The following is a 21,010-nucleotide window of genomic DNA, read 5'->3' on the forward strand; positions in this document are numbered from 1 at the left end:
CATGGTAAAGCCTGAGACCCTGGACAGCTGCTGTGAGTCTAAGCAGACAATACAAAACTTATATTTAGTATAAGGCAGCTTCATGGGACCCTACACTCTCAATTTCCTTACCTGGATGGGCCAGGCTAGCCTGTTCTTATCAGAACTCAGAAGCTAAGCAGGGTCGCCCCTGGTTAGTACAGATGGGAGACCACCAAGGAGTACCAGGGTCGCTATGAAGAGGCAGGCAATGGCAACCACCTCTGTTAGTCTCTTGCCTTGAAAATCCTACTGGGTCATGATAAATCGGCTGTGGCTTAAGGGCACTTTACATACACAGTCTCAGTACAATATGAACTGAACTTCAGCATTGGGGGTCTGGAGGTATTCAGCTCACAAGATCTGAAACCCAGATCCACCTTCTCCTGAAACAACCTGATTTTATTCCTCTCCCCCATTCTCCCCATTAAGATAAGGTCACCCACACTGAACCCAGCATTTGATTAAATGAATCAAGGTGCTCTCACACATGCTGAATCATGCACTTTCAATCCACTTTGCAGCTGGATTTTACTGTGTGAAAAAGCAACTCGCAAACAATCATTATTAAACTGCATGGAAAGTGCATTGAAAGTGCGCTATTCAGTATGTGCGAAAGCGCCCTCAATGTGCTTGCCATGGTACCACATTGCCACCTGCAGCATAGCACACAAGTAATATTCCCATCCTCATAAAAAATAACAGAAAACCACTTTATCAAACTCGAGACCACAGAGGCAACAATAGAAGTTCAATTTCAGCCAACAGTGCAATAATGAAACTTCCTGTGGGTTTTCACAGTGACTGGAGAAGAAAACTTCTTCTTCTGGGATGCGTAGACCTTTGCTGCCACCCCATGGTGGGCAGTCAACGTGATCCTCCTTGCTTTGTTTCCTTTCGCTCATTATTTTTCCAGTCTCTATTTAATTTTTTTTTTGAATTTGCAAAGGCAGTGGCCAGGATTGCTTTTTCTAGGAGGAGAATGCTGGTGTGTGTGTGAGTGTGTGTGTAATCTTTTCTTCTCTCTCTCTCCCCCACCCCCAACTTCTACAAGAGGAAATATGCACTTTATAGGTTATGGGCGGGATCCAACCAACTTTTTTACTGGTACAAAAAGAAGGACCAGTCGAAAGGTTTCTCCTGGGAAGCATGGGCCTTGGAGGTAAACAAACTGCGGAATGGGGGCTGTAGTCGGTAATAGAATTGGACAAGATGAATGAAAAAAAATCAGCTAGATCTAACCCAGGGTTTGGATAACATGATATCATTTTTATTGGTAAACAGCACCACTGTTTGGCCTGCCAAGGAATGGAGCTTTTGATAGATTATTTGTAGTGAAATGAAATAAAATAAAACTGGGAAAGAACTAAGAACATACCACCACTACCCCATACTGGCCATACACATTAGCCTGTGGTCTGTGCTAGGGTTGCCAATCTCCAAATGAGGGCTGGAGATCTCCCAGAATTACAGCTATTCTCCAGACTGCAGAGATCAGTTCACCTGGAGAAAAATGGGTGATTTGGAAGGCGGGGTCTATTGCATTACACCATGCTGAGGTCCCTGTCCTTCCCAAATCCTGCCGTTCTGAGGCCCACCTTCAAATATCCACAAATTACCCAACCCAGGTTGATAACCCTAGTGGCTTCACCTATGTGTGAGTGTCGTGACTACATTTTCCAAGACCTGCTATCATCTTGATGTCCTGTACTCTAAAGTCCATTCACCACTGTACTTTAGTTACCAACCCAAAGGAGCCCCTGTTTTCTCCTGAAGATTTAAAGAATGGGAGAGAAAATGACCCGGGACGAATCAATTGGTAAATACTTAGAAGTGTTTTTCCCCACTGCAATTAGAAATTTTCTTGTGAGTTGAAGTAGCCCTAACAGTCTACAAGGTTGGTTCTTGAGACCTCCAAAGGCAATCCACAGTTGCCAAATGGGGACAGGCTAAATTTAATCCAGCTATGATGTGAAATGAAAGTGATATCGCTGGGGTTTTCCCATGTATGTAGAGATCACAGCTTAAAAAATCTGTCTGTGTTCCTCACTTTACCTAAGGCTCCAGTGCCATCTACTGTCCATTTTCTAGTAGAGCCTCCTTGTCTGATATCTTTCCATTCTACTGACATCATACGGCAAGTTCAATGTCTGACTCTTCATCTAAAACATTTTAAAATTAGGACAGTCTTTTACTTAAAAAATCGGAGCCACTTATGAATCTGATTTCCCCCTCTTTCTCCGAAGTCAAACAAAAGGCACTAGATAGTGAGAGTCACTTGTTGCTATTTCTCAGGCTGACAATTTCCTCTAATGTGTAATATTCATTTCCAGGTTTGGCCAGCAGGTGCCTCCGCAGAGGTTACAGCATCTCGGCAACTTCAAACTATTACAACACCAATTTTGGTGGCGTAAGTTGACACCGGCAAAAGGAGGCGCTCCTAAGGCGAAGGAGCTCAGGGAGATGAGTATTGTCAGCCTCGCCCCCAGGAATGCCCTGTTTGGTACCAGCACAAGCCCCTGCACCACAGATGTGCTGCTGCTGTGGCTGCACCAGCCCCCCTGCCTGGAGCTGACACACTGCTCCCTGGTGCTGGCATAAGTGCCCGTTTTGACGATGCAAGTAGCATTGACACCAGCACTGGGGTCATGCTGCCTCTTAAGCCCATTCACACATGCCCTTAGGATTGCATTGATCATCACTCATTGGTTTGTATTTCTTTAAGACATGAAGATTTCCATTCTCCATTTCCAGTCATATGAATTAGTCACTCATTGGTTTGTGTTTCTTTGAGATCAGTATGTAGTCTGGATTGAAGTGGAGCCCATGTTGACTCCTAGAAAAAGCCCACAGTCTTCATTCAATAGACACCGCAGAGGACTAATTGTGTCTCCTCATTAGCTGTTCCTTGTTATTCAGATGAGGATTCAGCAAAATTATGTAACATTTGGGGGGAAAGATAAAGCCTAGTAACCCAGTACTGGAGGCCAAGATGGAGAAGATCTGCACGGCTACCATGTATTTGCCTTTGGTGCTCAGGTAGGTCGGAACAAAAGACAACCAAACACTGAAAAACATCAGCATGCTGAAGGTGATGAACTTGGCCTCATTGAAACTGTCTGGCAAATTCCGGCCAAGGAATGCCACCATCAAGCTTACTGTGGACAGAAGTCCCATGTAGCCCAGGACAATGTAGAACATTGTGATGGAGCCTGCATTGCATTGTATCACTATCTCTTCAGTCAATGATTGCATATCAACATCTGGGAAAGGGGGGAAAGTTCCCAGCCACACCACACAAATACTGGCTTGAATAAGGGAGCAGGAAAGGATAATGAAGTTGGCCAATCTTTTCCCTACCCACTTCCTCAGTCTGCTCCCTGGTTTGGTGGCCATGAAAGCTACCACCAAGGTGATAGTTTTGGCCAACACACAAGAAACAGCCATTGAGAAGACGATGCCAAAAGTGGATTGCTGGAGCAAGCAGGTTAACTTGCTTGGTTTTCCAAGGAATAGCAGAGAACAGAGGAAACAGAACAGAAGGGAGATCAGAAGTGTGTAGCTGATATCCCGGTTGTTGGCTTTGACGATGGGGGTATCTTTGTGCTTAATAAAAATTCCTAGAACCAAGAGTGTGATTACGGATAAGGAAACAGCAATGCAAGTCAAAGAGATGCCTAAGGGTTCTTCATAAGATAGGAAGTTTGCCATTTTGGAAAGGCACTGATCTTGATCCTTGTTTGGGTACTGAATTTCCTGACATAGGACGCAGTCATCCATATCTGGAAAAAAAAAAGAAAGAAAGAAAGTGGCCAGACCAGTGTTAATTCACATATGACTTATTCACCTACTGTTCTTGTGATCACCTTTCTTGGGAGAAGTTCTTTTTGCTGACTCCTCAAATAGAGTTGCCAGGTCCTACCTGGCCTCCAGCATGAACTTCATATCCATGTCAACATGGGGCAGCAATCTGCGCATGTGTGTTCAGGGGCGCACAATTCCCTCATTTCTGGGTTTACCCCAGAAATGCCATGCGCACCATGCTCTATCTTTGAAAACTTGATGGAAATCATAGAGTTTGGGGGGACATTGCTAGAGTGTCATCAGGATTTCTAGGATACCCCGGAAGTGCAGGAAGTAAAGTGCACGCACCTGGCGCACTCAGATCACCATGCCCCCAGCTGGACTACTTCCACCCACCGGCCAGGTGAGGGGCAGCAGACAGTCCTGTGAGTTGGCAGGCAATTGCCAGCCCAAACCAGGCACTTGGGAACCCTATCCTCAATGCATGTTCCATATAAGGAGATGGTCATCTGAATATGCAGTTTTATATTCTCTCATTATTTAATATTCTTGTGGTTATAAGCAAGGGACCTACAAAATTCCATCTCCATCCTCTCCTGTAAATTCCTGGGCCCATGATGTGTGAGCCTGCTATCCAGGTGATTACCAATGCTTGCAAGAAGGACATGAGGGGACAGGCAGACCTGGAAGGTAAGGTATTCAGTTGTAGAATGGAGCTGAAAGCTGTCCCACATGCTTTCATCTTTAATCTACCATTTAAGTCATTATCAACCTAGTCCTTTTGTATGTTCTTCCCTGCAAGATTGCTCCATTTCATCCAATTTCCCCAATCTCCCTGTTTCCTTCTCCATTCCGCAAACTGCCCAATTGGCCATGTACCCATGGTTACTTACCCCCAGAGATCCCTCCCTCTCTCCCTTTTGCATGGCATAGTAGGTTGGTAGACAACCCAAGGTATCATGTGGAGGTCTCTCCCATGACCAAACCAAGACCATGTCCTGCCACACATTTAGGACGGACTGTTATTCTCTTGCTTTGTGATTTTTGTTGTTGTTGTTGTGTAATAAATCTTCCCTTCTACATGCTGTAGCCTTTTCACACAGTGTTTGTAAGATGTAGCCCTGACAACACCTGGCAGAAATCAGTTTGATTTATAATCACATCAAAATGAAATTTAAAAAGGTGGTTTGATATTGCCTCTGCATAGCAACCCTGGTGTTCCTAGGAGGTCTCCCATCCAAATACTAACCAGGGCTGACCCTGCTTAGGTTCTGAGATTTGATGAGATCTGGCTATCCTGGGCCACCCAAGTCAGGGCAAAGGAATCCATACATCTTGCTAAATGGTTGCATCTGAATCCACACAGAATGCCTGTGTACTCTATCACTTACCCACATGATTTGAAATCTTCCCTTGTGGACATGTAACACAATCATAGCAGCAAAATTTCTCCCCTTCCTTCTTCCTCTTGTGATAGCCAGGCTGGCAGTAATCATTGCACAATGAGAGGGGCAGCCCCTAACCTCCCCCAAGGGGGAAAACACATGAAACAAAGTTTGGGCAGAAGAAATTAATTTCTTGCTCATTAATTGATACAGAAATAAACATGTAGACAGCTTAATTAAAAGGACAGAAGGGTTCAGAACATCTGGCAAGCCCTTTTCCTGTCTCAACAGACATAATTTTTGCATGCTGGTGTTTAGTTGAAGAAAAGTGAATGGGAGTAAAAAAACTGAAGGCTCTACAATTAAAAAGATGTTTTTAAAAATGTTTTTGTATCCCAAAGCTGTTAATGATACACATCCTAATCAAAGATAGAAAAAGGTCAAGATACAGAGCAAAGGAAACTCCCAGCACCCAAATCACCCATCCGAAGAGTGGAGTAGCCCACCAAAATACCCTTTTACCCATACTTGGTTCACACTTCTGGGCCATGAAATCAAATCTTCTTGAATGATGAATGCTTTTCCTTCTCGAGCACTGGGATCCACCCTTCCAACTTTCACTCTGAGGAAGGATTTGTTTGGGAACGCAATGAAGTTTGTAATGTCAAACCCAGCTCCCATTTCTCTCTTGGTATTAAAAGATATGGTTTCTCCCACTGAGTTATTAAACAAAATGCCTTGAAGAATTGGATGGAGCTAGTCGAAAAAGAGAAGGAGAATAATGACATTTGTAGATTAGATAGATAGAGACCCGGTTCTCCAGATCAGGCTTCACCACTCCAAACCACTGCTCTAAACCACTACGCGACACTGGATAGATATATTTCTATTCAGACAGAGAATTTAGAAAGAAGTGAAACTCCCTTCCCCCCAAACGCCAAGGAATAATTACAGCAACATTTGGTCAGCAGTAGTTCTGGCTGGACCAAGCTGGATATTGTCTTCCAGCTGCTGATGGAAACAGCAGCATTTTTATGGTGAAGAGATTACCTGCCAAGGTTGAAGATCTTGAAAGTCAACCTTTTTCCTCCCCAGCATTGCTCCGTAGTTGGATCTCGATGAGTACATGGCATCTAATGCATGTGCCACAGCATAGATGGCATTGTAGATGCTATAGCTATGACCACTCATGCACATTTCAAACATAGCCCCAAGGAGATTCTCTAGCCTTTCCTCCCCAGTACATGTATCCATGATCTCCATTGCCTCCTGGGGATTTGTACAATCAAATGCTTGTTCCCAAAAGAGCTGGAGAAAATGATCTTTTTTCCAAGTAGGGTTTATGCCCTGAAGAAATTTCTGAAATCCAGCTACCTCATTCGAGTGAGCTGTGAAGGAAATTGCACCATGGAAATATTGGAAATCCCAATACTTTTGGCCACCCACTAATGCGAAATCAACCTGGCTTGTCAAAATCCACACTTTGCTGTAGGCGGCATTTTCTTTATATTGCAAATCTCCTAGGAACATATGAGTGATGAATATTAGCAAGGTGTTGGACTCTCCATAGAAGATATATATATTGGCTGTGCTCTCTCTGAAAGGTCGATATACATTTGAGATGTGCTGATTAAGACTACCAACTATGTTGTACCAGCCAAGACTGCTTGGGCATCGCTCAGTGAAGGCTGAACAGATGCCATTTTTGGAAAGCAATTGCTCCAGGACGGTCAAAAAATGTTCTCCATTGTCATCATCCACAGCAAACACTCCGACCCAAATCCAGTTGAAATGCTGAAGTAGCCGGATAATCCCCATATACTGGTGTTCCTCATTTGAGACCATGCGGTAAAAGGCAGGGCAATGTTTTGTATCCCTCCTCACTGGGGCAAATGAGCCATATGTAAGCTGAAAGGAAGGTAGAGATACTCTAGGATAAAGTGGAAGGAGGGTTGCCATGCTTGGGCCTCTTTGCGCAATGAATAGTTGCTGAAGGAGGTGGATAATTTCATCAAGTATTGAGTTACAAAAAAATAAAACTGTAGCCGGAAATATGTTGTTGTTTCTACCAGCCCCCCTTCCCCAATTGAAGATAAAAGATAACAACATAGGAGGAGTTGGTTTTTATATGCCAACTTTCTCTACCACTTAAGGGAGACTCAAACTAGCTTACAATCACCTTCCCTTCCCCCTTCATAAACCAGTTTGAGGAGATCCAACATATTCCTGCTCAGCCCCTAACAGTGAGCAGCAGGTCCTGACAGATCTCATTCTCAGCACATCTCAGCAGGGTGTGTTTCCCTCATACAGAAAAGGCAAAACTCATTTGTAAGTCTCACCCCTGGGCACCGGCCAACTTCACCCGTGAGTTCTCATGCCTCGTTTGAAGCAGAGGAACCGGCACAACAGCATGAGCTTATCAGAAATGGTTACAGGGAAGAAATCTCCTAGAAGCACCTTATTCTGACTTGTACTTCCTGATACTTCTTGCCTGTCTGAAGTAAACCTGACTAATTTTTGTACTTCTTCAAATCACACAAACTTCATTTTGCAACTTGTTATACCTCTCTCTCCTTCACAAAACAACTCATTGAATCCGGGGGGGGGGGGGGAGTGATATTCCACACAGCAGTATATTAATCCTACCTGTGGAATCTTATATAGACCTAAGATGTCTGCCATTTGAAAAGAAGTATCAGAGGAAAGCCCCCCAACAAAAGCCATCAGGTTTTTATCAGCGTCACACTTATAATTTGGGAAATTTCTACGAATCTTGAAGATGAGCTCCAGAGTGCTACGGTAGGTCACTCTTGCATCATTGTAGCTGTCAGAGATGTGGAAGCCGAGCGTCACATTGGGTAAGATCCTTGAATTCTCATTGATCTCACTGATGGCGAATTCCAAGGCCAGGACGTGTTGGTAGAACTTTGTCATGACACTATAGACACAGAAGTATTACTTTATCAGAGAATTCTGTAAAGCCCCCTATTTTATCACACCATTGCTCATTTTGTCTCAGACTGAATTAATTCAATATAAGGATATATTTCAATATTTTATCTATATGTATTAATAATGTATACTGATATTTATATAGACAATCCTTTGAGTTTTATTTCTGGTTCATTAAGAAAGCCTTTTCAAAGAATACAATGATTCCATTTATGCCGATTTAATTTCTATAAAACATCTCATTTCAAGTCATTGATATTCCAGAAGATAAATCTTGCTTGCTTTCTATATAGCTTCCATGTATATCAAAGTCCTTTGATCTTTAATAAAATCTACCAGTCTTATTAACCACAGATCTATCCAAGGTCTAGGCACTCCCAAAATCGAAGGTCTGCACAAATGCTTTCACTGACAGAACTAGCACACCTACTGGATGCTTTAAATCTACATTGCATTCAATCTGGAGGCATACCAGTATTTTTCAACATTGGATACTGCTATTTCTCTTTTTGGGCAAGATTGTTGAGTTATCCTACATTGCGTTCTACGTTTCTTATTATTCCAAATGAACTTATTAAATAAATACCGTGTCCTACAAAGCAAAGGTTGGCTTACTAGTAACAGAAGGGCCATGAATCCAAAAATGTGAGATACAAATCTTCATTTTTAGGGTGGCTATGTCTCCTAATCAAGCTGGCTTTTGAACAAGTCCCCCCCCCCTTAATCAGTGTGTGTGGATGTCTGTGAGTTACATTACATAATTGAAAATGGTTCCAACTTCCACTGTATAGAAATGGCACATAAACTATCCAGTTTTGGTGCTTTTCATATATTTATTTGTTCATTCATTTATTCATCTATTCATGCAACCATGCATTCATTCATTCTACTGGCCCTGCTATCCAAAATGTTCCATTGTGGGAGAAGAAAGTCAATATACTTTACAACACACAACAGTGCACAAAAGCCACAGAATGACTGGATGAGTGTTGGGGAGGGAAAGGGATGCAAATTTGGGAGCACTTTCTTTGAGTATCCTGACTATAGTGTATAAATGACTCTTGGGGGTTGTGAACTGAGCACAAAGAAAGACTGGAGGATATAATGCCTTACTTGGGCACCTCAAACAAGTCTGGTGAAGGATTCTTCTTGAAGTCAAGGTCAGAATAGACATAAGCAATCTGAGAAACAATCCCACCGATGAGGAAGTTCCCTGGTTGGTACAACTCATGTAGATCAGGAAGGGCACTTTTCAGAGGGCACTTGTCTGGTTTGACTGCCGTGGGGGTCAATAGAAGTGGCAAGATCATGAACACCACCATCTGATGACAAAATTTCTCTGCGGATGCCAATCCTCCTGGGCTCATCCCCAGAACTCTTGCCAATACTTTTCGTACTAAGAAATGCATCCACCTTCCTTGCAGCATCAACAGGTAACAAAGGCAAGCCATGAGCACCGACTGAGTTTGCAAATGCTCGGGTTTCTCTTCTGCCTTATCAAAGCCAAATTGGAACGTTCAAACCAACACAGCCCTGCCTCCACCTAGCCTTTTCCCCGAGATGTTATTGGCACAGGGTTTTTTTTTTTTTTAGCAACCACTGTCATGCTTGATTACTTATTCTTTCCTAGATTCTTTAGGAAATCATTGGAGCTTTGGCCGCAGGAACAGATTATGGTAATTTGGATAATTCAAGGGGGAATAATTGCGGCAGTGGGCTCTGAGGCCTCAGAGGTACCACAATTCAACATTAACTTGTTTTAATTGATTGTTCCAGATTTGACCACAAGTCTCTTGTGCTCTTCAATGGAATAACAAATGGGAGATGGTTTCAAGATATCCATGGTGACCAAACACCACCAAGAAAGTTAAGTCCTAAATCCATCTTTGACAGATGTTCCAATATCATATGCATACTACCAGAGGAATTTGATTCCTTTGCAGTTTAAAACAAAAACAACAACTTTACTTAATCCATTAATATATACATCCCAGAATGAGAAAATGAAGGGGGCCATTGAAAGGTACTCTAAAATGTATCCTAACAATTTTGTCAAAAGGAAAGTAGTGAAAAATGTGGATAGCATGACAGACATTTCTATACATACATTACATACACACTCAAACCTTGTTTGGTTAATGAACTTTCTCATAACTTTGCCAGGTTTTTTCCCCCAAAATCAACTTCTTTTATCTCAAAAGAGCAAGCCACATTTAGACTCTTGCAGACATCTGCAGGGGGGGGGGGGTGGATTTCATGAATTTTACCTGTTTGGTTCTCCCAATCTTTTCTGAGCATTCAGTCAAAACCAACTGTGTGCTTAGGTTACATGTTTTTATTTATTTATTTATTACTTTAAAACATTTTGAAAATATTTTATGCCACCTTTCCACCCAATCTGTTGTGGGGAGAGGAAAGGGAAGTGTTTGTAAGCCAGTTTGAGTCTCCCTTAACTGGTAGAGAAAGTCGGCATATAAAAACCAACTCTTCTTCTCCTCCTCCTCCTCCTTCTTCTTCTTCCATGATGCAGATGCATTCTGGGGCTTTGGGGTATCTAGACTAGTTGTGGACAGTCTCTGTGTTTACAAGGTTAACAGTAGTACTTTTATCTTTGTGAGAGGACACATTCAGTACTGGTTGTGTGGCCCTGTGTTTATTCACACAGTTGAGATGCCTTTCCTCCAAGGGAGTCAAGGCAGCAGATGTAGTCTGCCCTTCCCGATATTCTTCTGTATACCTACCCATTGAGATAGGCTAGATTAAGAATATGAATGGCTCAAGGTAACCCAGAGAGAGGATTTGAACCTGGCACTCTTTAGTTGGAGTTTAGATGTCTAACCAGTACCACCCAGTGTCCTTATGTTCGATATTTTCAGAAGCTGGCCATATTGGTCTGTAGTAGACCAGCTAAATTTGAGTCCAGAAGCACCTTAGAGACCAACCAGATTTGGGGAGTATAGGCAATTGAGAGTCAAAGGCTTAGCTCCCTTCAAGTATCTGATAAAGGGAGCTTTGCTTCTAGAAAGCATACCCACAGATCTTGTTGGACTATTAAGGTGCCTCTGGACTTGAATCTTCATGTTTTATGTTTCGGTTTGGCTTTGCACCTGGAACAAAGTTTCACATTCTATGTCTCTTTTGGTTCACCAGATTAGAGTCCACCACTCATGTGGAGGAGTGGGGAAACAAGCCCAGTTCTCCAGATTAGAGTCTGCTGCTCTTAACCACTACACCATGCTGGCTTCATTCAACAGACACCATGGAGGACTAATTGTGTCTCCTCATTAGATGTTCTTTGCTATTCATATGAGGTTTCAGCACAATTATGAAACATTTGGGGAAAAAGATAAAGCATAGTAACCCAGTACTGGAGGCCAAGATGGAGAAGATCTCCACGGCTACCATGTATTTGCCTTTGGTGCTCAGGTTGGTTGGAATGAAAGACAACCATACACTGAAAAACATCAGCATGCTGAAGGTGATGAACTTGGCCTCATTGAAACTGTCTGGCAAATTCCGGGCAAGGAATGCCACCGTTAAGCTTACTGTGGACAGAAGTCCCATGTAGCCCAGGACAATGTAGAACATTGTGATGGAGCCTGCATTGCATTGTATCACTAACTCTTCAGTCAATGATTGCATATCAACATCTGGGAAAGGGGGGAAAGTTCCCAGCCACACCACACAAATACCGGCTTGAATAAGGGAGCAGGAAAGGATAATGAAGTTGGCCAATCTTTTCCCCACCCCCATTCTCATGCTGGTCCCTGGTTTGGTGGCCATGAAAGCTACCACCACGGTGATGGTTTTGGCCAACACACAAGAAACAGCCATTGAGAAGACGATGCCAAAAGTGGATTGCTGCAGCAAGCAGGTTAACTTGCTTGGTTTTCCAAGGAATAGCAGAGAACAGAGGAAACAGAACAGAAGGGAGATCAGAAGTGTGTAGCTGATATCTCGGTTGTTGGCTTTGACGATGGGGGTATCTTTGTGCTTAATAAAAATTCCTAGAACCAAGAGTGTGATTACGGATAAGGAAACAGCAATGCAAGTCAAAGAGATGCTAAGGGTTCTTCATAAGATAGGAAGTTTGCCATTTTGGAAAGGCACTGATCTTGATCCTTGTTTGGGTACTGAATTTCCTGACATAGGACGCAGTCATCCATATCTGGGGGGGGAAAAAACAAGAAAGAAAGAGGGGCCAGGCCAGTGTTTATTCACATATGACTTTGCATCAACTTCTCAGGATCACCTTTCTTGGGAGAAGTTCTTTATGTTCCCAGAGATTCATCCATCCATCCATCCATCCATCCATCCATCCATTCATTCATTCATTTTGCATGGCATAGTAGGTTGGCAGGCAACCCAAGATATCAGGTGGAGGTCTCTTTCATAACTGAACCAAGACCATGACCTGTCACACGTTTAGAAGAAGAAGATTTGGTTTTTATATGCCGACTTTCTCTACCACTTAAGGGAGACTCAAACAGGCTTACAATCACTTCCCTTCCCCCTCCCCACAACAGACACCCTGTGAGGCAGGTGGGGCTGAGAGAGCTCTAACAGAGCTGTATCTTGCCCAAGGTTGCCCAGCTGACTTCATGTGTAGGAGTGGGGAAACAAATCCAGTTCACCAGATTAGCCTTCGCCAGTCATGTGAAGGAGTGGGGAATGAAACCCCGTTCTCCAGATCAGACTCCACTGCTCCAGACCACCGCTCTTAACCACTACACCATGGTGGTTCCCTGACTGACTGTAATTCTCTTGCTTTGTGACTTGTTTTTGTTGTTGTGTATTGAATCTTCCCTTCTTCAAGCTGCAGTCTTCTCTCACACGGTTTGTAAGATGTGGTCCCGGCAACAGATTAGAAGTCTGTTTGACTTCTAATCACATCAGCATGCAATTAAAAAAGAGCATACATAAAGATTGGAATATGCTGCATGTTCTTCTACTCTGTGGGGAACCCCCCCCCATCATTACTTTTAAAAGAACATCCAGTTCCAAAGACAGATTGGTACGCAGCAATACTTTATCTCTAGAACATAAAAGACATCAATCATTAAAGACAGGAGCACCGTACATCACAGAGTAGCTGGTGCCCCTTTGGTACAACATTTGTTTGAGAACGAAAATTGTCCCACTGGTTTCATTTGGGGAGGGGGGAAGTTATATAAATCATATCATCATAATGAAAAACATCTTGTTAAAAAAAAGGAGATTGAGTGGATTTTAAGGGTGCATACCTTGATTGCTCATGAGTTAAATTCTGATCTGGGATTTATGACTTTGCTCAGCTCATTTCTCTCTTTTAAAAAGAATGTTGCATCATTCTCCACTCAATGACAGAAATCAGTTGCTATGTTAATTGCCTGTTAATTGGCATCGATTGCCCGCCAATTAACAGTCCTACCCATTGCCCCTCAGCAATCTGGTAGGGGAAGCAGGCCAGCTGGGGGGGGGATGAACCCCACATTATTGCACCGCCATGTGGCACAATAATGCCCCTGGTCAGGAACTCTGGTCAGTATTTCTTTTATATATTTATATGTTTGTAGGCTTTTGCTTCATATCTAATGTCTCCATTATCTTATTCTGTAGTCTGATGAATATGTCTGACGTGGAAGCAGGCGGATTAGCAGTTATCCAGGACACACCACCAGAACTCCTTGCTTTATAGAAAACAGTGTTGTTTAATTTACAGTGCACAGACACAAAAGACAAACCTTCATGTACGCTTCTCTCCACCAAACTTCCCAACACAGAGTTACAGTTACATAGGCTTATATACGTTTCAGCACCTGAAACCAATAAGGCCACCTGCAGACCTGGCCACAGTAATACATCATCCTTACTGCTTCAAACCGGTTAGTTGCAGTTCACCCTAGAACCTGCAAGGCTATTGCTGCCTCTTGCATCATCCTAGATGCCGCTGATCTGACAGCTACCTGTCAGCTGTCTCTGTCAGATTATTATTGGCAACTTGTTACTCTGACACGCCTTCTCAAGTTGTCATAATAATTTTACCAATTGTTGAAATCTGTTACTATCTACTGTCTTAGTGAACAGATCAGCTATGTTTTCTTCACCTGCACACTTTTCAATATATACTCGATTTCTGGTTATAGCATCCGCCACATTCTGATATCTAATCCGGATATGTCTGCTTTTGCTTCTGAAACATTGCTCGTTTCCCAATTGCATTGCTGCAGCATTGTCAGTATATATCTTTACAGGTACAGGTACAGTTACATTCAGTTCTTTTAACAAATACATGAACCATTCCAACTGTATTATTGTTTCATTTATTGCACTGTACTCAGCTCCACAAGTACTCATTGCAACAAATGATTGAGTAACTGATTTCCAGTGAATGAGGCCCAAATATAGCGTATACCCTGTGGTAGACCGTGCTTTTCCCTGATCCGCCCACGATGCATCAGAATAGGCAACCAGCTCCCTATCACGAACTCTCAGGCACAGCTTCCTGTGCATAGATTCTTTCAGGTATCTTAGCACCCTCTTTGCTGCCTTCCAATCAGTTACTGTTGGGGACACACATTTCTTACTCAGGCAATGCCCAGTCCGATGAATGTCTGGTCTAGACCAGGTTGTGAGATACAGCAGGCTTCCCACCAAAGACTGATACATAGTCTTGTCACATTCTGCCTGTGCTTCTGTTTCACCACTCACATATCCTGTTTGCATCTACCATTGTAAACTTCTCCAGTAGCTGTTGTATCTTGTCAGGCTGAGACAAATAAAACATCCCATCTTCATCTCTGCTTATTTTTACTCCTAGGTAATTACTGATTTTGCCTAGACATTTCAGTTTAAAGTGTTCTCCTAATTGCTTTTCAAACTGTTCTATGTCACCTTTATTATTAGCCATTATTATTATTATTACTTTTATTATTAGCCATCAGACACAAGTCATCAACATACGACATCACAAAGACCTCCTTCTGTCCTGAGCATTTAGAAAACAAACACTAATCTGTTTGAATCCTAATTGAATCCCCCCTTTTTTTAGGTTTGGTGGAAAGTTATATGCAAAGGTAACTCTCTGTGTGTGTGTGTGTGTGTGTATGTGTGTGTGTGTGCAAACTGCTATCAAGTCACAGTCGATTTATGGTGATCCCGCAGGGTTCTCTAGGCAAGACTCGAACAGAGGTGGTTTGCCATTGCTTTCCTCAGCATAGCAACCGTGTCTTCCTTGGTGGTCTCCCATCCAAATACTAACCAGGACTGACCCTGCTTAGCAGCTGAGATTTGACAAGATCAAACTACTCTGGGCCACCCAGGTCAGGGCAAAGATACATTTTGCTAAACTGTTCCATCTGAATCCACACAGAATGCCTGTGTACTCTATCACTTACCCACATGATTTGAAATCTTCCCTTGTGGACACGGAACACAATCATAGCAGCAAAATTTCTCCCCTTCCTTCTTCCTCTTGTGATAGCCAGGCTGGCAGTAATCATTGCACAATGAGAGGGGCAGCCCCTAACCTCCCCCAAGGGGGAAAACACATGAAACAAAGTTTGGGCAGAAGAAATTAGTTTCTTGCTCATTAATTGATACAGAAATAAACATGTAGACAGCTTAATTAAAAGGACAGAAGGATTCAGAACATCTCGCAAGCCCATTTCCTGTCTCAACAGACATAATTTTTGCATGCTGATGTTTAGTTGAAGAAAAGTGAATGGCAGTAAAGAAACTGAAGGCTCTACCATTGAAAAGATGTTTTTAAAAATGTTTTTGTATCCCAAAGCTGTTAATGATACACATCCTAATCAAAGATAGAAAAAGGTCAAGATACAGAGCAAAGGAAACTCCCAGCACCCAAATCACCCATCCGAAGAGTGGAGTAGCCCACCAAAATACCCTTTTACCCATACTTGGTTCACACTTCTGGGCCATGAAATCAAATCTTCTTGAATGATGAATGCTTTTCCTTCTCGAGCACTGGGATCCACCCTTCCAACTTTCACTCTGAGGAAGGATTTGTTTGGGAACGCAATGAAGTTTGTAATGTCAAACCCAGCTCCCATTTCTCTCTTGGTATTAAAAGATATGGTTTCTCCCACTGAGTTATTAAACAAAATGCCTTGAAGAATTGGATGGAGCTAGTCAAAAAAGAGAAGGAGAATAATGACATTTGTAGATTAGATAGATAAATAGAGACCCGGTTCTCCAGATCAGACTTCACCACTCCAAACCACTGCTCTTAACCGCTACACCACACTGGATAGATAGATATATTTCTAAATATTGTCGAAGGCTTTCACGGTCAGAGTTCATTGGTTCTTGTAGGTTATCCGGGCTGTGTAACCGTGGTCTTGGAATTTACTTTCCTGACGTTTCGCCAGCAACTGTGGCAGGCATCTTCAGAGTAGTAACACTGAGAGACACTGACCTTCAGTGTTACTACTCTGAAGATGCCTGCCACAGTTGCTGGCGAAACGTCAGGAAAGAAAATTCCAAGACCATGGTTACACAGCCCGGATAACCTACAAGAACCAGATATATTTCTATTCAGACAGAAAATTTAGAAATAAGTGAAACTCCCTTCCCCACAAACGCCAAGGAATAATTACAGCAACATTTGGTCAGCAGTAGTTCTGGCTGGACCAAGCTGGATATTGTCTTCCAGCTGCTGATGGAAACAGCAGCATTTTTATGGTGAAGAGATTACCTGCCAAGGTTGAAGATCTTGAAAGTCAACCTTTTTCCTCCCCAGCATTGCTCCGTAGTTGGATCTCGATGAGTACATGGCATCTAATGCATGTGCCACAGCATAGATGGCGTTGTAGATGCTATAGCTATGACCACTCATGCACATTTCAAACATGGCCCCAGGGAGATTCTCTAGCCTTTCCTCCCCAGTACATGTATCCATGATCTCCATTGCCTCCTGGGGATTTGTACAATCAAATGCTTGTTCCCAAAAGAGCTGGAGAAAATGATCTTTTTTCCAAGTAGGGTTTATGCCCTGAAGAAATTTCTGAAATCCAGCTACCTCATTCGAGTGAGCTGTGAAGGAAATTGCACCATGGAAATATTGGAAATCCCAATACTTTTGGCTACCCACTAATGCAAAATCAACCTGGCTTGTCAAAATCCACACTTTGCTGTAGGCGGCATTTTCTTGATATTGCAAATCTCCTAGGAACATATGAGTGATGAATATTAGCAAGGTATTGGATTCTCCATAGAAGATATATATATTGGCTGTGCTCTCTCTGAAAGGTCGATATACATTTGAGATATGCTGATTAATACTGCCAACTATGTTGTACCAGCCGAGACTGCTTGGGCATCGCTCAGTGAAGGCTGAACAGATGCCATTTTTGGAAAGCAATTGCTCCAGGACGGTCAAAAAATGTTCTCCATTGTCATCATCCACAGCAAACACTCCGACCCAAATCCAGTTGAAATGCTGAAGTAGCCGGATAATCCCCATATACTGGTGTTCCTCATTTGAGACCATGCGGTAAAAGGAAGGGCAATGTTTTGTATCCCTCTTCACTGGGGCAAATGAGCCATATGTGAGCTGAAAGTAAGGTAGAGATACTCTAGGATAAAGAGGAAGGAGGGTTGGCTTGCTTGGGCCTCCTTGTGCAATGAATAGTCACTGAAGGAGGTGGATAATTTCATAAAGCATTGAGTTGTGTGTGTGTGTAAAGTGCCGTCAAGTCGCAGCTGACTTATGGTGACCCCTTTTTGGGGTTTTCATGGCAAGAGACAAACAGAGGTGGTTTGCCAGTGCCTTCCTCTGCACAGCAACCCTGGTATTCCTCAGTGGTCTCCCATCCAAATACTAACCAGGGCTGACCCTGCTTAGCTTCTGAGATCTGACGAGATCAGGCTAGCCTGGGCCATCCAGGTCAGGGCAAGTATTGAGTTACAAAGAGTTAAAATTGTAGCTGGAAATATGTTCTTTTTCCTACCAGCCCCCCTTCCCCAATTGAGGACAAAAGATAACAACATACAAAGAAGAAGAAGAAGAAGAAGAAGAAGAAGAAGAAGAAGAAGAAGAAGAAGAAGAAGAAGAAGAAGAAGAAGAAGAGGAGGAGGAGGAGGAGGAGGAGGAGGAGGAGGAGGAGGAGGAGGAGGAGGAGGGATGGAGGAGGAGGAGGAGGAGTTGGTTTTTATATGCCAACTTTCTCTACCACTTAAGGGAGACTCAAACTGGCTTATAATCACCTTCCCTTCCCCCTTCATAAACCAGTTTGAGGAGATCCAACATATTCCTGCTCAGCCCCTAACAGTGAGCAGCAGGTCCTGACAGATCTCATTCTCAGCACATCTCAGCAGGGTGTGTTTCCCTCATACAGAAGGCAAAACTCGTTTGTAAGTCTCTCCCCTGGGCACCAGCCAACTTCACCCGTGAGTTCTCATGCCTCGTTTGAAGCAGAGGAACCGGCACAAGAGCATCCCTGTTTTCATTGGACCCATGAATGAGCTTATCAGAAATGGTTACAGGGAAGAAATCTCCTAGAAGCACCTTATTCTGACTTGTACTTCCTGATACTTCTTGCCTGTCTGAAGTAAACCTGACTAATTTTTGTACTTCTTCAAATCACACAAACTTCATTTTGCAACTTGTTATACCTCTCTCTCCTTCACAAAACAACTCATTGAATCCGGGGGTGGGGGGGGGAGTGAAATTTCACACAGCAGTATATTAATCCTACCTGTGGAATTTTATATAGACCTAAGATGTCTGCCATTTGAAAAGAAGTATCAGAGGAAAGCCCCCCAACAAAAGCCATCAGGTTTTTATCAGTGTCACACTTATAATTTGGGAAATTTCTACGAATCTTGAAGATGAGCTCCAGAGTGCTACGGTAGGTCACTCTTGCATCATTGTAGCTGTCAGAGATGTGGAAGCCGAGCGTCACATTGGGTAAGATCCTTGAATTCTCATTGATCTCACTGATGGCAAATTCCAAGGCCAGGATATGTTGGTAGAACTTTGTCATGACACTATAGACACAAAAGTATTACTTTATCAGAGAATTCTGTAAAGCCCCATATTTTATCACACCATTGCTCATTTTGTCTCGGATTGAATTAATTCAATATAAGGATATATTTCAATATTTTATCGATATGTATTAATAATGTATACTGATATTTATATAGATATAGACAATCCTTTGAGTTTTATTTCTGGTTCATTAAGAAAGCCTTTTCAAAAACTGCAATGATTCCATTTATGCCGATTTAATTTCTATAAAACATCTCATTTCAAGTCATTGATATTCCAGAAGATACATCTTGCTTGCTTTTTATATAGCTTCCATGTATATCAAAGTCCTTTGATCTTTAATAAAATCTACCAGTCTTATTAACCACAGATCTATCCAAGGTCTAGGCACTCCCAAATCGAAGGTCTGCACAAATGCTTTCACTGACAGAACTAGCACACCTACTGGATGCTTTAAATCTACATTGCATTCAGTCTGGAGGCATACCAGTATTTTTCAACATTGGATACTGCTATTTCGCTTTTTGGGCAAGATTGTTGTGTTATCCTCCATTGCGTTCTACGTTTCTTATTACTCCAAATGAACTTATTAAATAAATACTGTATCCTACAAAGCAAAGGTTGGCTTACTAGTAACAGAAGGGCCATGAATCCAAAAATGCGAGATACAAATCTTCATTTTTAGGGTGGCTATCTGTCCTAATCAACCTGGCTTTTGAACAAGTTCCCCCCCTTAATCAGTGCGTGTGGATGCCTGTGAGTTGTGTGTGTGTGAGTTAAGTGCCGTCAAGTCGCTTCCGACTCATGGTGACCCTATGAATGAAAGTCCTCCAAAATGTCCTATCTTTGACTGTGAGTTACACAATTGAAAATGGTTTCAACTTCCACTGTATAGAAATGGCACATAAACTGTATTCAGTTTTTAATATATTTATTTATTCATTCATTTATTCATCTATTCATGCAGCCATGCATTCATTCATTCTACTGGCCCTGCTATCCAAAATGTTCCATCGTGGGAGAAGAAAGTCAATATACTTTACAACATACAACAGTGCACAAAAGCCACAGAATGACTGGATGAGTGTTGGGGAGGGAAAGGGAGGCAAATTTGGGAGCACTTTATTTGAGTATCCTGACTATAGTGTATAAATGACTCTTGGGGGTTCTGAACTGAGCACACAGAAAGACTGGAGGATATAATGCCTTACTTGGGCACCTCAAACAAGTCTGGCGAAGGATTCTTCTTGAAGTCAAGGTCAGAATAGACATAAGCAATCTGAGAAACAATCCCACCGATGAGGAAGTTCCCTGGTTGGTACAACTCATGTAGATCAGGAAGGGCACTTTTCAGAGGGCACTTGTCTGGTTTGACTGCTGTGGGGGTCAATAGAAGTGGCAAGATCATGAACACCAATTTCTCTGCGGATGCCAATCCTCCTGGGCTCATCCCCAGAACTCTTGCCAATACTTTTCGTACTAAGAAATGCATCCACCTTCCTTGCAGCATCAACAGGTAACGAAGGCAAGCCATGAGCACCGACTGAGTTTGCAAATGCTCGGGTTTCTCTTCTGCCTTATCAAAGCCAAATTGGAACGTTCAAACCAACACAGCCCTGCCTCCACCTAGCCTTTTCTCCGAGATTTTATTGGCACAGGGTTGTTGTTTTTTTTTAACAACCACTGTCATGCTTGATTACTGATTCTTTCCTAGATTCTTTAGGAAATCATTGGAGTTTTGGCCGCAGGAACAAATTATGGTAATTTGGATAATTCAAGGGGGAATAATTGCAGCAGTGGGCTCTGAGGCCTCAGAGGTACCACAATTCAACATTAACTTGTTTTAATTGATTGTTCC

General features: G+C 42.6%; 1 protein-coding gene and 1 pseudogene across 1 annotated transcript; both read right to left on the reverse strand.

The window, feature by feature from the left end:
- Positions 1–2,898: 2,898 nt before the first annotated feature.
- LOC130490221 (vomeronasal type-2 receptor 26-like) lies at positions 2,899–9,526 on the reverse strand. The gene is made up of 5 exons (XM_056864046.1): positions 9,273–9,526; positions 7,854–8,145; positions 5,736–5,963; positions 5,214–5,340; positions 2,899–3,800 (listed from the first exon to the last, which is right to left on the reverse strand). The coding sequence occupies exons 1-5, from the start codon at positions 9,524–9,526 to the stop codon at positions 2,899–2,901; spliced, it is 1,803 nt and encodes a 600-aa protein (XP_056720024.1).
- Positions 9,527–11,426: 1,900 nt separating this feature from the next.
- On the reverse strand, positions 11,427–20,602 carry LOC130490222 (vomeronasal type-2 receptor 26-like; annotated as a pseudogene).
- Positions 20,603–21,010: the final 408 nt, after the last annotated feature.

The sequence above is a fragment of the Euleptes europaea genome, chromosome 18 (assembly GCF_029931775.1).
Source record: "Euleptes europaea isolate rEulEur1 chromosome 18, rEulEur1.hap1, whole genome shotgun sequence".
Classification (NCBI taxonomy): domain Eukaryota; kingdom Metazoa; phylum Chordata; class Lepidosauria; order Squamata; family Sphaerodactylidae; genus Euleptes; species Euleptes europaea.